General features: G+C 43.9%; 1 protein-coding gene across 5 annotated transcripts; it reads left to right on the top strand.

Moving 5' to 3' along the window:
* Positions 1-4,288: 4,288 nt before the first annotated feature.
* Positions 4,289-13,349, top strand: CEBPG (CCAAT enhancer binding protein gamma). Of its 5 annotated transcripts, none has more exons than XM_045531910.1 (3): positions 4,289-4,475; positions 5,817-5,999; positions 9,870-13,349. In XM_045531910.1, the coding sequence occupies exons 2-3, from the start codon at positions 5,997-5,999 to the stop codon at positions 10,413-10,415; spliced, it is 549 nt and encodes a 182-aa protein (XP_045387866.1). In that variant the 5' UTR covers positions 4,289-4,475; positions 5,817-5,996; the 3' UTR covers positions 10,416-13,349. The 5 variants fall into 5 exon arrangements, with proteins under 5 accessions (XP_045387866.1, XP_045387868.1, XP_045387865.1 ...); XM_045531909.1 differs by lacking the exons at positions 4,289-4,475; positions 5,817-5,999 and adding exons at positions 6,007-7,399; positions 8,749-8,824; XM_045531911.1 differs by lacking the exons at positions 4,289-4,475; positions 5,817-5,999 and adding exons at positions 7,470-8,824; positions 8,930-9,085.
* Positions 13,350-16,759: the final 3,410 nt, after the last annotated feature.

Here is a 16,759-nt window from a genome sequence, read left to right as displayed (position 1 = left end):
ATATTCACAGGGTTGGGCAACAATCAGTGTATTTCTAATTTAGCCTAATTTACCGACATCTGCAGATTTATGACTTAGTTCTAGTGAAATATAGAAGTTTTACTCCTGAATGGCTCCGTTTGTATGCTATTATTGTGACACATATTATATCTCTATATGTTAAAAAAACCAAAATAGTATAATTAATGCATTGTGTAGACACAAGTCTTTTACAAAAACTGAGAGAAGAAAGGAAAGAAAGTATGTATACACAGAGTTTTTTATATTACCTTTTCATGTACCCTTTCTGGTTCTCTTTATTTATGACTGTAGATTTGCGATACCGTCTGGGTCTTTCCTTCTGCCGATATAGCTTTGCTCCCACCTTCCATGCGGTATTAGTGTCAAATATATTGTATTTCTATATATTATAGATCCAACAATACAGTTATATAAACATTGTTTTATGAAACGACCTTTTAAATCAGTTAAGAACTAACGGAGAAAAATATACAATTATACTGCGTTTTGTAATGTCTACGTAATTTCTACCTCTACCAATCCTTTGTGTATGTGTGTCTGTGTGAGTGTGTACTCACGTTACTGTCTGGAGTCACTTGCTTTCTGCCTGAATGTCTCTTGTCAAACAGGTGTGCTATCAGTAAATGGTCTCCGGTTTTGTTTATCTGGGAATATCTTTATTTTGCTTTCATGATATTAGAAATGAGAAAGCAAACATTTTGGTATCCACTTATTTTGTACCCGCTATGTGCCAGACACTACACTAGCTCCTTTTCATGTCAGTTTACTTAATCCTTAGAACACCTCTCTGAAGTATTTACTGTCAAACCTCTCTACAGGTGAGGGACGGAAGCTTAGTTAGGTTAAATGTTAGACATCATCATCCAGTTCTGTCTCCAAATCCCATCACACTGCCGTGATGGAGACTGGTGTCACATACATCACAAATAAACGAATAAATATCCATTTATCTTCAGTTTTGTGCTCCTATACTTCATAGGTACTAGAATAATTTGCATTCCAATCATCATGTAATGGGTAATTGTGCTTATTCAATGGAGCAAAGATATAAGACTGTCCCAGACCCACAAAAATACAGATTACCGTTCTCAATGTGCACAGATGTCATGCACCTCTCCTTATGTGTACAGATGGCATACACCTGTCCGTATGTGCAAAGATGACAGGCAACTATCTTCATGTGCACAGACACTTGCAGCACTCCTGTGTGCAGATGATACATACCTATCTTCACGTGCTCACATGGCACATACCTATCTTCGTGTGCACAGATGACATGTACTTGTCCTTAAGTGCACAAATGACATGTCTTAACTCATAGGGTAATGAAATCTGACAGGCTGAAAAGTGCATCATAATGGACATTTACAGCATTGGCCAATTGTTCAAATTTGGACTATGTCAGATTTTTCTCTTTCATCCATAGGACTCACTTATGAAATGTGGGGATAGCCTAATTCAACCATTTAGCATCTTAGCTGTTACAATTCCAAATAGTGCTTCCGAAGGTAAAGTTGGAAGTTTAAATTTTGCCTCCAAGGATGGAGATCATAACACATGAGAAAGACCAAATCACTCAGCCAGAGTGACAAAAGCTTCCGTCAGAGTGACCACAGCATGGTCTGCCATTTGAAGTGGGTGTTGAGGTCGTCTGCTCAGCACTCTTTTCTCCTCTGAGAAAGGGGTTGCCAATGCCAACTCCTCCAGAGCAGCCATGGAAGGACATTGTGACTTGCTCCTGGCCATTTGGTCACTCCAGGATGAGCACTTGCCCCAGCTCAATCCTAGAGTCTTTGACTAGGACTTTTAGAACAGGAACTTACAAAGTTGGCCTTTCTTTAGTGACTGAAGCTGTGAACACTGAGGTTGTCAGTGGCCATGTGATGAAAGTTTGTGCGCAAGCAGAAAGAATAATTACATCAACAGGCAGACAGACACACACAGACATAAAGATGTTTGAGTTCTTGGTTCTGACAGGACCTGGGTATTTCATGGAGTGCTATTACATCTTCCACCAAGTCTTTTTTTAAAGCTAAGGTTAGTCAGGGATGGTTTTTGCTTACTTCCAATCAAAAGAGCCCTAACCAATGCAGAATGACTGGTGATCATATTATTACAATGAATATATTACAATAAATATCTGAGACTCAGACCTGTGATAGACATTTTCCCAGTTCTCAAAACATTACAGATATGGTCCAGATCTCCTGTCAAGCACGATTAATTTGGTATATTGATTTTCCAGAAACTTCTCAAATACACATTAATTTATTTATGTTAAGTTTGCATAGTAGACTTACATTGATCTGGCTTTCAAATGACAAAAGATTTCAAGTTACTAAATTTTTCTTCCACTCTAGGGAAACAAATGAAATGATGAGATGTGGTAACCAAGCAAACTACTCTATAAAACACCTTTGGGATGCAACATAGGGTCAACATGCAGTCTTTTACTGTGACAGCTTGGTCCCTGTGCCTTGCAAGAAAGGAACACGGTGGACTTCTGAGCCTTCCCAAGCTCTCATTTCCTTACAGTGAGAGCAAACCTTTCTGAAGCTTCCCATCACTTAGGGTGAAAATCTGAACCCTTCTTGCACCCATATGGCCCTGCCAATCTTATTGGTCTCCACTGGGGCCCCTTACTTCAGCCACCTTGGCCTTAAATTTCTACTATCACAGGACTTTTTGACAAGACATTCCCTCTGACTGGCATCCACTTCATCTGTGCTGCCTAGTCAACTCCTACCCATCTTTCAGGTCTTCCCTGACTCAATACACTAGGTCTGGTTCCCTTCTTATAATCTCTCATGGCATCTTGTATTTCCTTCTTGTAATATCTATGAAAACGGTAACTGAAAAAATGGGGTAATTACCGAATGTCTGCCTCCCTGGCTCTAAGCGTAAACTCCACATGGGCAGGGACTGTATTTTTCCTGTTCATTGCTGAATACCTAGCACTTAGCTCACAGCTCGGCACACAGTTGGCACAAATACATATTTGTAAACTGAGTAGAAGAAAGAATTACCAGCTACTAGCTGAGGAGGAAATAAATACCCATCTCTTGGGCATTTATGACTAGACCTGCTGGGTGTGGAAGGCCTGCCCAGGCACAGACTCAGAACGCTGGAGCACCTTGGCAGAGCAGTTAGCAAACCAGGGGATAACTGAATATACCTGTATGTGGTTTTCTTCCTACAATTTTTAAGTGATTAGGGAATGTTTAGGGTAAAATTATGATTTTGTGAGCAACAAAACATAATCCAATTTTGACAGTGCTAAAATCTTGATCAAAGAAATTTCAGCTCAGAATACTGACAAAGTCAAGGACAACAGGTTTTGATGACTTGTCATTTTCTCAAGTGTGCATCTGTGGTTATCACTGTTCACTTTTAGCTGTAGCCCTTTTATTTTAATTTTTATTTCTTGCTTTATCACCTTTTACTGATTCCTCGAAACAGTCTTATGGGGAGAGCTGGTTCCACCAGCGATGAAGAAACGTTTCCTCTTTTAAAGGCTCTATTTTTCGAACGGTAAGAACTGCCAAGGAGGAAGCGATCCAACCTCCCAGGCGTCCTCTGCCCTCCACCCAGCGCTGCTTCCCGGTTCGGGTCCCGGCTGAGCTGTCCTAGGTAAGTCACACCGGGTTGCTATTCACTTTTCAGGCATGGCGTCTGCACCTGGAAGACGCCACAGGGAATCGACTTGGGAAATTCAAGTCATTTCACCCAAAAACGAGCCACCGTCTGCAGCCTTCGCAAACGTGACCCCGATGCTAAATCCTGCGTTGGACAAATTTGGCTTCGTTCGTTTTCAGTGACAACATCTGCAATGGCCTTCCTGGCCGCGGGGGTCCGGGCCTCTGAGGGCCGCCGAGGGGCCGCCGAGGACCCGGTGGAGCCAGAACAGTAGCCGGTGACTCGAAACCGCCTCAGAAAATGCTGTTTTCCAAAAAGGCAGGTGCGGCCTTCACAAAGTGATGGTTCTTTCAGCCTCCGACTAGGACCAAACTTTTCTCGCCACGAGCCGCCCACAGCACCCGGCGGCCCCGTGGGAGCAGCCGAAGCAGCTCGGGCCGGGCCGTGCAGCAAGCCGCCGCCAGCGCCCGCCACGCCCGCCAGCCCCGCCGCGCCACGGCCACCGCCCCCGCCGCGCGCCCGCCCCCCGCAGCCACACGGCTCGCGATTGGCCAGCGGGGCTGCCCGTCACGAGGGGAAGCTGCGTCGCCCATAGCCCGGCGCTCCCATTGGTCGTGGCGGCGGCGGCGGCGCGCGCGGTCCCGGCTAGGAGGGGAAGCCGGTGGCCGCGGCGGCGGAACGGGCGGAGGCTGCCGGTTTCGTAACCGTCGCTCCTCCTCGCTGGCTCGCGGGCTGCGAGGCCTGTATCGGGTTGGGCCGCGCCGCGCGGGGCTGCTCGGAGTGGAGGCCGCCGGGGGGCGGGCGGGCCGGAGGCGCAGGTGAGGAGGCCACGGGCGGGCGCCGGGAGGGAGGAGGAGGCCGCGGCAGAGCCGGCCGCTCGCGTGGGCGCGGGCCCGGCGCGAGGAGACTCGGCCCGGTCCGAGGCGGCCGGCCGGCCGGCTGGGAAGGCCCCTCCAGGCGCAGGCGGCGGCCCCGCGCGGCGTCTGATGCAACCTGCCGGCAACACCCGCGGGGCCGCTGAGCTCATCCCTGGCCGCGGCCCAGCGTCGCGGCGCCGCCCGCCGACCCCCGCTCCCCGCGGCGGCCCTGGCTGCCGGCCCGGAGCGCGGCGGACGGGGGGACGGGCTGGGGGGCGAGCCCGGTGCTCTGTTTGCGAAACGAGCAGTGTGACAAGCCAGGCTCGAATTGGCCCCTGGGGATGAGGGTGTCCCCAGAATAGCAGAAGGTGGACGGTATCTTTAGTGCCACAGAAGGTATTTCCTGCCTTTCCCAGACGGCTCAGTCTGCGGTGGTCGGGAATTCTGTACAGAAGCCAATAAAGCGACAGAGTAGTCAGGGAAAGCAGTTGATTTTTAAATGCATAACTCTACCAAAGAATCTTTTGCTTATTTACGGGGATATTTGAATATCCTGCAGTTCACTGTTCAACATGGTTTAGATGAACGTGCAACAAACCACAAGTCGAACAGAAAGAGAAGTGCAAGAAATGAAGCACTTGGTTAGCATGGTTGGAGGGAAGGCAGCAAGGAAAATAGCCTGCAGAGGTGTCTGGGTGCAGAGGATGGAAAGGCATGTTGAGGGGAAGGATAGTGTGTTCTTCCACGCAAGCGAACATGTGGCTGTTGTTTGGAAGGTTTAATGAAGCGTTTGGTTTTCCTCTTGTTTGAGGTTTATACTGTAAACTGGCATCTTTGAATGTGTCAGTTTTAGAAAGGTTTTAACTTTGGTGGGTGACACAAAAATTGGTAGTTCTGCCTCTGAACCTACACTCAGTTGAATTCTTATTTGAATAGATTGTCATTTAACGCAAAGACCTCTCTGCCAAAGAAATGTGACTCCCAGGGCAAATTTTGAAATAAAATACTGTAAGGGTTTGCTATACTAAGAAATTCTGCATCCAGAAGTTCTTGATGTTTTAAGTTAAGATCTGGTCTGCTATTACCACTTGAGTAGTATTTGAGATAAACTATTCATAAGGTTGATTCTGTTTCTGGAAAAACTGTAAACAAGTTTAAATAATTACAGGATGCTAGTGAGCTGAAGCATGTTTTAATTTCTTGATTCCTGCCTCGGTGGGCACACTTGGCTGGTTCAATTATTTTTAATTAATAATACCTGCCTTAAAAAATAGGTGGAAACAAAACTTCATTTTTTTTCAGAGTATCCTTTAAATTCTCAAGAGCACATCATGGCTGTCTGCAAGGTGTTCTGATCTTGGAGCAATGGTTTCATCCCTGGGGAATTAAACATCCCATGGTGAGCCCCTGGTAAAGACAAGTAGGACCTCATGGGGCTGAATTTGGTCTTACCGGCTGCGATTGCCTCACCTGCTCACAGTAATGGTAAATACAGGTGGCCACAGTTCCAGGTTGATTGTGTATTCTTGGGAGGGTGGTTCAGTGGGTTCTTATATTGGTAGGTACACTGGTCTCCTGCCTTATTGGCTTCCTGGCCTTATCAGTAAAAAGAAGAACAAATGAGCCTGAGCTCCTTATAGATGTATATTTACAATCTGTTCGTTTTGTGTTGTAAATCACACCAAAGTAGATTAGAAAGATGACATTAAAAAAGACAAACACACCTTTTCTTCTCATACCCCAGTGGACCACTTGTGTGCCACTCCCTGGAGGTGGGTACATCCTGCTTCAGGGACCCTGCACTAGATGCTGGGCGTGTGAAGATGAACAGAGTCCTGCCTCTGGCTTAGTCTACAGGGAGCCACACTGTAGAGCTGAAGTTGAGAAACTGGGGGAACAAATTGTACTGAAGCACAAAGAAAAGAGAAGGCACAGACCATTGAGGAGACTAATAGTGGTTTATTGTTGCTGAGGTGTGAAGGGTGAGGGAGCAGGCGCTGGAGAGGTCAGGACCTTGGATTTAATCCTGTAGACTGACTGGTGCCGGAGGTGGAGGGTGTGACACTCAGGTTTGAGTGTTACTTTGCTCTGGAGACCGTGGTTGGAGGAAGGTTGCTAACCCAGAGACTAGTGCCCTGAGAGATGGTAGCCTGAGGTGATTCTGTGGCATCGGGATGGAGAAGAATGGTAGATGTGAGATTTTTTCTCTTTTGTTTTTTTGGTGGTTTTAGGTAGAATTGTCAGATCCCAGTGATTGAACAGATTTGGGGCAAGGGAGAAACATCTAAGAATATTTTTAAGTGTTGACCTTCACTGAGGAAATTGAGTGAAAAATTTATTTTGGAGGGTAAGGGGAGGACTATCTGGTTCTAGGTATGTGGGAAAAAAGTGATAAAAGGGTTAGGATAATTCTTGTCAGGTTTATTTTCCCAAGTGAAACTTGAGAAAAATTCGATTTTGTTTTACTCATCCTAACATTGTGAGCTTTCAGTGCTTTGAATGGACATTACTTGAATTAAGAAGTTTGAATTTTAAAAAACCTGTTACCCATTTAGTCCAGTGTTTTTAAGATCCATTGTTAATCGACATCAGTGACTGTCAGACTTCAGTGTCAAAATGACTTGGAGGTCCCTAAAACAGCAATGCTCAGTCCTGTTCCTAGAGGATTTGGGTCTGGGGCAACCTGAGAACTTGCACTACTAAGAAGTTGCCAAATGATGGTGATGCGCATCCCAGGGACCACACTTTGAGAACCACTGCTCTGCAGTTTTCCTACGTTTCTGCTTGAATGATTCACATGGGAGGAAACAAGGTGCCGCCCTGCTTCCTGCAGACTGAACTTTGGAATGGCGTTTGTCCACACAGGAGCCAGACTTTCATTTAGGGTTGAGTATCCACATTTGAAAGAAACTTATTTCTTTGCCTTTTGTAGGTGCTTGATAAATGTTGGTGGAAGGAACAAAAGCATAAATGAGAGTGTCTTTTCCACTTTAAAAACAAAATTGATAATCTGTTTGAAGTTAAGTCTTTTAGACCACTTAGCTCTTTGAGTCCCATAACTTGGTTAATTTTCACTTTAAGAGCTACTTTTTTGGCTTGTATATGGTTGAAGAACTTTTTTTTTTAATGTTCATGGAGTTATTTTTACTATCTCTAAGTTTGTCTTAAATTTTTACCAGTTGTAGGTTCAGTGAATATACTCTTGTTTTTTAAGCCAAAAGGCTCACTTTCAAAACCTTGCCTACTATGTTCAGCCTAGTACCTTGGCAGGTGAGTCAGACTGAGGTCAAAGAGCCCTTCCCTATTCCTGTATCTTTGGGTACAGAAACAGGCTTGTACATCCCTGAACTTAGAGCCTGTGATGAATTAGAGTTCTTAGTGACTGAAGGTCATGGTCATTGTCAGTTGGAAGGTCTCTTGCCATTCCACATCCTTCATTTGCAGATGGGGAAATCAAGCCCACAGAAGTCAAGGGATTTGTCCAAACTGAAATAGGAGCAGCCAGAGCCCAGGAGTTGACCTGGTTCCAAGTCTGTGCTGCTTTGATCACTCCTGTCTCTGAGCATGACCATAGTTGACTATAGAAATTAGCTTTAGAGACTAAAATTACAATTGATATATGAAAAATAAAAAAATAGATAAATAAGATGAGCATGATCGTGATTGTTAAGACAATCCCAGGAGAGGTGTTAAACAAGTTCTTAAATATTGAGTAAAACACTTATATTCACTTTACACCAAATAGATAAGCACTAGTGTTAGGTGGCAGTAAGGGTGTTCATACTGAACAGCCACTTTTTAACTAGAAGAAAAATTAGGCAGCATAATTATCAAGGGAAATTGTGAAATGTCCATTACTGAAGATAGGCTTGAAGTAGATACTCCTCTTGGTTTGAACAGGAGCTTTCTGTCTCAGTACTGGAGTGAGAACAGAGGACCCACAAGCTGTGTGGCTTTTAAAGCAATTAAAAGTAATGGTATACGGACTTTTTAAAGTAAAGATTTTTTACAAAGCAGACCAATAAACAGTGTTTGTACAGAATTGCCTGGCTAATGTTTGGGTGAAGCTACTGGTGTTTATTAACAGCTTTTCTTAATAACTGTGAGATTTACTCATTTGGGGCATTTCATAATTCTGACTCCAGATTTTTTCCACTGATGTAGTTTTAATAGTTTTGTGACAAGAGAACAGGATAGATTTATGATTCATAACACTGCTTTCTAAATTTCCAAGAGCGCTATGACTTCTCGGTGGACACAGTTCAGTCAGCTTGACCAGCTTGTCTTGAGGTGGCCACATGATAGGCGAGGTATGCGTTTACACTTCTTACAGTGTGGGCAGCTGTGGGGACTTGGTTGGATTCATAGCAACCCAAACATGACTAGTATTTGACACTGTGACCTCATTTCTGCAGGCAGCGGCACAGTGATCTTCAGCGCTGGCGCATCTTCTGAGCTCACTCTGCAGTGTGAAGCGCTGCAGCTGGTCCGTCCCTTTGTCCAGCCTGAGTCCTAGCACTTAACCACCGGGATGCGTCATTGCGTTTTTGTTTCCTTCCTTGTGGTTTCAGGTTGAGTGTTTAGATGTTTTATTATGTCAAGAAGAAAAAAACATTATTGGAAGCATGGTGGGATGGGGGAGCAAATTGGGTCTCAGAGCTCCTAAATCCAAGAAACAATTCAGTAAATTTCAGTAAACTATGGTCCTATCATTTGAGGTCATTTAAAAAATAAAAATTAGCGAAAAAACACCTTTTCAAAATATCCCATAAAGAAAGCTCTGGGAGAAAACTTAAGTTCTTGATGACTCCCTCTGTGTACTGGAAAAGAAACCTGCGGAGACAGTAGTGTACTGTTCCTTGTGAGTGTTGGAGACTGAGCACTCCACTCTCGCCAGCATTCTGTTTTGACTTGGACCAAAAGTGACACTCCCCCTGGCCCCCCCTTCTTCATGAATGCAGGTGTCTTTTCTGTCACAATTGAATTCAGCTTTTCCATGTTTAACCCAAACATCTCAAATTTCTTCCTGGCAGATTGTCAGGTGCTATTAGTTCGTACTGCTACCTAATTAGTGGTAGTCTTTTGTTTTTCCTCCCGTTTTTGATAACAATCGCAGGTGGGTAGTACCCTTAGGGATTCAGGTGGGCTGAGTTTAGCCTTATGGTGCTTCTGTACTAACTTACCTTTCTACATTAAATGCTCTTTAGACTTCTGAAACATTGGAACAGTTGGCAGTTGCTATAGACTTTTTTCAGCATAATCAATTAGTGTTGGTCTGCTGTTAGGTACATGCAAGTTTAATTTCATTTGATCTTGTCATTTCAAATATCTTAATACAATTTATTTTTTAACTAGGTACATGTGAAGATTTTTTGGCAGTTTAGCGTGGAAACCATTGATCACCTTGTCCTCATTTCTACGTGTTCTGTGTTGGCAAGGGAGAGTGCCCAAATGAGCAAGATATCACAGCAGAACAGTACTCCAGGAGTGAATGGAATAAGTGTTATTCATACCCAGGCACATGCCAGTGGCCTACAGCAGGTTCCTCAGCTGGTGCCTGCTGGCCCTGGGGGAGGAGGCAAAGCCGCGGCTCCCAGCAAGCAAAGCAAAAAGAGTTCGCCCATGGATCGGAACAGTGATGAGTATCGGCAGCGCCGAGAGAGGAACAACATGGCTGTGAAAAAGAGCCGGTTGAAAAGCAAGCAGAAAGCACAGGATACACTGCAAAGAGTGAATCAGCTCAAAGAAGAGAATGAACGGTTGGAAGCAAAAATTAAGTTGCTGACTAAGGAATTAAGTGTATTAAAAGATTTGTTTCTTGAGCATGCACACAACCTTGCAGACAACGTGCAGCCCATTAGCACTGAGAATACAACAGATTCTGATAGTGCAGGCCAGTAGACCTTACCCTTTCCAGACTTCGCAGCTTGTGGCTGGAACATTGAAGATGTGACCCCTACACACTTGTATCAGCAGCTGACAGTTGTCTTGTTCCATTACTCAAAGATCCATTGGAGGTTATTTCCTAGGGTCAGCGCTGAAGAGTTGATTAGCTAAAAATGTTAGCTGTGTAATTCAAATATCTGGTTTTAAATGATGGGGATTTTTGTGGGGATCAAAAAAACAAACATTTTAAAGGTATATGGTAAACAAAAAATATCCTGGCACCTCGTTGATGTTCGTAATAAATCTTGACTTCCCAAGAAATTCTTTTTTAAGTTGGCAAAAAGGAATGGGAAACTGGCAGGTTGTACAGAAGGTTCTTGGCTTCAGCGGATACGGTTAATTGGATTAAAGAATGCCATCTATGTTTATTTGTGATTTCATTCTAAATTATGTACTATAAATCCTTAGAGCTATAGAAACCAATCACTTTGCAATCTGGAGTAGCATAAACTTTGTTTTGGCATAATTAGGACTGTTTTCCCCAACAAGTATGCGTTTTTGAATTGTGATGGGAGTTAAACCCCATCACATCTTAAAGGCAGGGTGCAACCAATTGATTTAAAAATACAAATAACATTTAGGAAGAAAATAGGTTTTATTAAAAAATAAAAAGTAAGCATATTAGAATTATGTATTTGGGTTATTAGATTGGCATCATCTTGTCCTAAAAAAACTCAGTGATTTAGAGAAACTTGTGTACCAGAATTTGAGTTTCTGCAGATGGTAGTAAAATAAGCATTTTTTGGAATAACATTTTGACAGTCAATTTAGGAAACAAAATGTCTTAACAGTTGGTGACACATGCTACTTATTAGGATTTGGAATATCAATTCAGCATGTAGTTTCTCTTGTGTTCAAAATAACTGCCATGGGGCTGTGAGCTTTAAAGTCAAAAATTTCTTGTGAAGGATCATTTTGGTGTTTGATCTTAGGCAAGCGATTATTAGAAAAATGTATCAACTCCATGCCATCTCCCAAAATTATTGTCTAAGAAAACTTGAAAGTGTAAGGTTTTAACCTTTAATTTATTTCACTTAAATACATCTTTTTATATTGTTTTTGTTACATTTCTTTTTCTGGTTAGTGGACTGTTCTTCTAGACTTTATATACCACTGCTTCTGCTTATTCATTTGTATGCTTTTATGTCCGTAAATTATTTTAGAAAGAAAATGCTGATAAAACTCAGGATTTTGACATTTTTGTCAAGACTAGAACATGGCAGTCACTAACGTAGGGGATCTCTAGAGTCTGGCTTATATTAATGTTGGTAGTTTAGATTGTCAACTTTTTCCCCTTTGTGTGGCACAATTCTAGTTCAAATTTGTTGGTTTTGTGTATTTCTTTGTGCCTGGGCTGGTGAGGACACTTGAATCGTATCTGATTAAAAAGTTTGTGTTACCAGGTATCTCATTTGGTCATTTTTGGCCACATTGCTGTTCCATAGTAGGACTTGAGATAATGTAACCAGAATGTAACTCAAGTTGCACCCTTGGGCTGGTGGAAGAGTGCTGACTGTGCTGTTCTCTCCTGGGCAGGAGAAGACATCATAGTGCCCTCCCTGCAACTCAGCCAAGCTATTGTTAGGGTCCCAAGGCCCTTCTGAATGTAACTCCCTGTAGAGCCAAGAAACAGGATGGAGGTTTTTATTAGGGTCCAACACCAGTTTACTTTGGTTGGGATATTGATCTACTTATAAAGATCGCTAGATATTTTGAATAACTAAGTAGGACATACCCACAGAATCCTGCTGATCTTTAACAGCTGATTGATGTTATGTAATTAACTTAATTGGAGATGCAGTCAGGTCACTTGAATCTTTAAGCACCTATAATAGGTGCTACAGACATTTTTAATCTCTTATTTATTAAAAAATATTTTTCAGAAATTGAAATCCCCATGGAATTTATGGTTACCAATTATATGAATTGACTTAAGTATCTTGAAAAAGAAGCTTTTGGGAGTCATCAGGGGTGTGCACTCAATATTTCAAATCAGAACACAAGAACTTCTGGAAAAATTGATTAAAGCTTTTCCTATTACCTATGCAAATCAAAACTTTTAGCACAAGCAAGCAATCATGCATAGAACAAAAATGTTAACCATTGTCTTGACTATCTTACTGAAGTGGTTGGGAATGAAAGTTTTTAGTTTTATAGATTTTTATCAGTATAAAATTGAGGGGAAACCAAGTATGGGGAATGAGTAAGTTTAGAGCTTTGGGAATTGTTAAGTGACTGTTGTAACTTTTGTTCTGTGTGTTACCTATGAACTATTAGGATTTGATCTGCCTTTGCAGGCAGACTCAGTGGTTTAGGAATTAGGCTTTCATATAATTTCTAGCTGCATCTGAGTCTCCTGGGATGGGTGCTTTGGGCTGGTTTGGCTGCAGATGGTGAAAGCAAAGCAGCTCTTCCTGCTGCTGGTCCCTGTTGTTACTGGGATGCTTTGGACGTTCTTACTAAGAAATAGTAAGATTTCCGTAAAATTTGACCAGAGTTTTGAAGTTCAGGTCATGAGTGTGAAATTCTCAAATTTACATGAAAAAGTAGAAGTATGTACAATTTAATATTTGATATTTAAAAGAAAGGAAGTTATAGCAGCTTTTGATGTTTCTTAATCCTCATTAGAGGGCTTGTAACTTTTGTATCTGAAAACCCATTTAGCACTCACAGTGCTTTTTGATGCCTTAGAAATAGGAAGTTTTTTTGTTTGACAAAAGCTAGGAAGGAGAAAGTCCATTCTACAGCTGTTTAGATCTGCCTCTCAGGAAAAAGTACTAATTTGTTCTTTTTGTTCCTGGCTTTCCTCAGTTTGTGAGATTACTCTATTTTTTTAAATATAATTTTATTTCTTTCAATGAATTTAAAATAAAACCTTTGGAACAATGACTGTATTTCACTGTGGGTTTCTTTATATTAGATACCAAAAAGCCGTCCAAATGTTAAACAGCTCTGAGGAGCAGGCAGGTGCCATGCTGCCGTCCTGTTCCCAGTCTGGGGCGCAGGGGTGTGTGTGTGGGGGCGGGGGGAGAGGTATGAGAAGAGGTACTTTTGTGCAAGTTTAGATTCCCCCGATTTCCCTTAGTGGATAGAGAAATAGTTTTCTCTGAACATGGGATACATCTTTAGTTATAGTTCAGTCACTTGGTCTAATCTAAAACTGTGTGCTAGGATAGGTACAGTGACAAATAGGATCTGCTTGGTCACTCAGTGTCTCAGAGCCTGGTTTCCGTTTACAGAGTGGTGAGGAAGTGTTAGGTTTTGAGATGGACAGTCAAGAATGTAAAGTAAGGCCTTGCCCCTAACTGCAGTTTTGTAGTATGTGTGTTCATCATCGTCATTTACGTGACGCCGCATATTGTAGAAGTGACTTTGCTGATTTCATAAAGATCATGGGTCCAGTAAGCTGATTTGAAGTGTTTCAGGAGAAGATGCCATTTAGATACTTTTCTTCTATGATCCTTCAGTTATTTTCATGTCTTGGGAAGTAAATGTCTACTTGTGGCATCTTAATGAAAATTGTAGTATAGTGGTTATTTCTATGGTTAGTATGTCCCATTTCATTTTTATGAATTAGTTATAATTTAGAATCCGGTAACTTGCCTTGGGGAATTTTACAGAGTATTTCTTTGTGAAGGTGCCAGGTCTTTTTTAATGAAAGTAGTTTTAGACGACTGCTGTTTGTTTCACTGCATGTGTGTACCTGAAGAGTTCAGAGCATTTTACATGCACTCGGAGGAGGACACCAGCGCCTGGAAATTCTTTTACTGCAACATCCAGACTCCTCACAGAGCTCTAGGCCTGAAAGTTACGTAGCGGCATTGAGAGAAACTGGGGTTGTAGAATTGGACTTGGAAAAGAATGCAGCTGTCAGTGAGGCGGTCTCGCGTTACACGCTTCGCAGCCCAAACACCAGAGCTGCTGCTCCCGGTGAAGTAGCTGTGAGAGCCTGATGCTTTTCCACGTCACCACCTTTCAGTTCTGCTTCCTAAATGTGTCTTGAACCTGGCTGGCTGCTTCACCTGCCCTCACCACCCCCTGCGCCGCGCCTTTCTCCTGTCTTGTCCGTACTTGGTGACTTGGCTCCGCACTGGGGTTCCTGGACAGTTGTGCGTGCCCCAGAACCATTCTGTTGGTCTCCATTGCGCTCGGGAAAACCCAATGTCCCGTTGACATGGCTCCGATTCGTTGTGTCATCTGCATTCCCTCCATTCTCCTGCATTACTCTGCTTTGGCCCCAGGGCTCTTCCCAGCTCCTTAATATCTGGAACGCAGCACCATCTTTAGCTTCTCACTCACAGCCCTTCCTGTCTTAGCCTCTGGCTTTCTACACAGGGCCAGTCCTTGCACTTTGCATCGTGGCACTTTTCAGTGTTGGAGACGGTATTTGTGCGTGTTTGCTTAAGGTGAAGCCTCTCTTAAGAGGCTGCGGGCTCTGAGAGGAGGCTTCGTGGTGTTATACTGCACTGGCACAGAGTAGATGCTCAATTATTTATTGAATGAATACCTAGAGCCTTCCAGAGTTTGGGAACTATAGCTTTCTGGGAGGGTCTCTGGTGCATTTTTCAAGCAACACAAATTTCTGCAGAGGCTGGAGGAGACAGTTGGATACATGCTCAGGAACATGGGGTGGAGTGGGTAGCTACTGCTGGCCACCTGAAACCTGTGCGTTTGACCTGCTGGCCCAGGCTAGATGTGCTACGTCTGTGTTCTGGTGTGCCTCCTGGACAGTGTTCGGCTACTGAGATTTCTCCTTGCTCAATAATCAGAGAAGACATTCACGTGAAACAGGCTGCTTTGGTACGGAGCATCTGAAGAGGAGAAAGATGTCTGGTATACTCATCTGTGTTTCTTAATTAACAAAATTAAACTGTCCATTTAGAGTCTCAGCCTCACTTTGGTTTTCCCCCGTGAGTGGGGGAAATGGAAACCCTGTTCATCAGAACACGCCTGTCCGGGGCAGCAGGTAGCGAAGCGCTTGGCCAGCTTCCCCGACACTCAGCGGTCACGCTGCTCAGTGCCGCAAATCTTAGGAAATAGAGCTGTGCGCCAGCAGAAAACCTTAAAGAATGGATGTTACACATCTAAGAAGCAAATAGGATAAATGATTTGGAACTGAATTTGGCTTTTATTTTAATGTGACCACATCATAAGCACTTTTGTGTTACTTCCATAGGAAAAAAACCAGTTTGTACTAAATTCTTCAGTGACTTCTCAAAATGTCTAGCTTGGGCTACGGAGTTTTCCACCCTGTCATGGTTTCATCTCTGACATCCTTTCTTCACCTTGGCTCCAGCAACTCCTGGATGGGAGCACTGTGAGGCGTTAACCTGGAAGGTGTACGGAATTCTAGAAGCCAGCTCCAGGGATGGGGCAGGTCTGTGGGACTGTGGGACGAGCAGAGGTAAGGACAGGTATTCACCATTGGCAGGGACCAGGCATAGCTGGATTGTGATGGCTTCCTGCCTGAGTTGAGTTTGGTCGGTGAGCTCGCATTTTGGGAGCACAAAGGGTCTCCACAAACATGGAAGGAGTGAGCAAGCTCTCCTTTTTCGTGGTGCTTGGAAGTGTCACCTGATGGTGCTAGCTTTGCTAGCTGTCCCACATGAAAAAGAAATCCAGGACAAGGGATCTCTGCAAGTCTCAAATTTTAAGTAACTGTATCAAAGAGGCTAATTACATTGCTGGTTAGCCTTTTAACCTGTGCAAAGGCATGGTGTAGGGTACCTCTGCCAGTCTGAGTGCCCGAGATCTTTCTGCAGGGCCGGTCCCCCCCCCCCCCAGCCCGGACCTCTGCCTGCACGGGTGGGTACTGGGGGTGCAGCTCGGCACAGCCCTGGACCACCGTGCTGCCTGAGAGCGGTTCTCAAACTCACACGTCAGGAGCATCTCGGGGCTGCTTGTTCAATTCACAATTCCCAGGGCATCACCCTGGAGATTCTGATTCGGAAGGTCTGAGAGTGAGTTCCAGGAATCTTTTACCAAGTGCCCCAGAGGCTCTGATGCCTGTTGCGCTTGGGAAGCCTTGTAGCAAGTGACAGGGTCACACTGCAGCCCAGCGGAGTCTCAGGGCTCCTGGGGAAGGACTCTGCCCTTGTTCTGCCAGGCCAGTCTGAGGCAGCAGCAGAGGTTTGGTGGGAATGGACTCTTGGAGCTCGCACTAGGCGAGCCATCCTTTCCGGGTCCTCGGGTCCCAAGGGCTCATCTGGAAAGGGATAAACAATAAGGAGGAGCCAGGTGTGATGGCTCACGCCCGAAATCCCAGCACTCTGGGAGGCTGAGGCAGGAGGATTGCTTGA

Source organism: Lemur catta, chromosome 19, assembly GCF_020740605.2.
Source record: "Lemur catta isolate mLemCat1 chromosome 19, mLemCat1.pri, whole genome shotgun sequence".
Taxonomy (NCBI): domain Eukaryota; kingdom Metazoa; phylum Chordata; class Mammalia; order Primates; family Lemuridae; genus Lemur; species Lemur catta.
The sequence above is the reverse complement of the archived record's forward strand: the minus strand, read 5'-3'. Positions and strand labels throughout refer to the sequence as shown.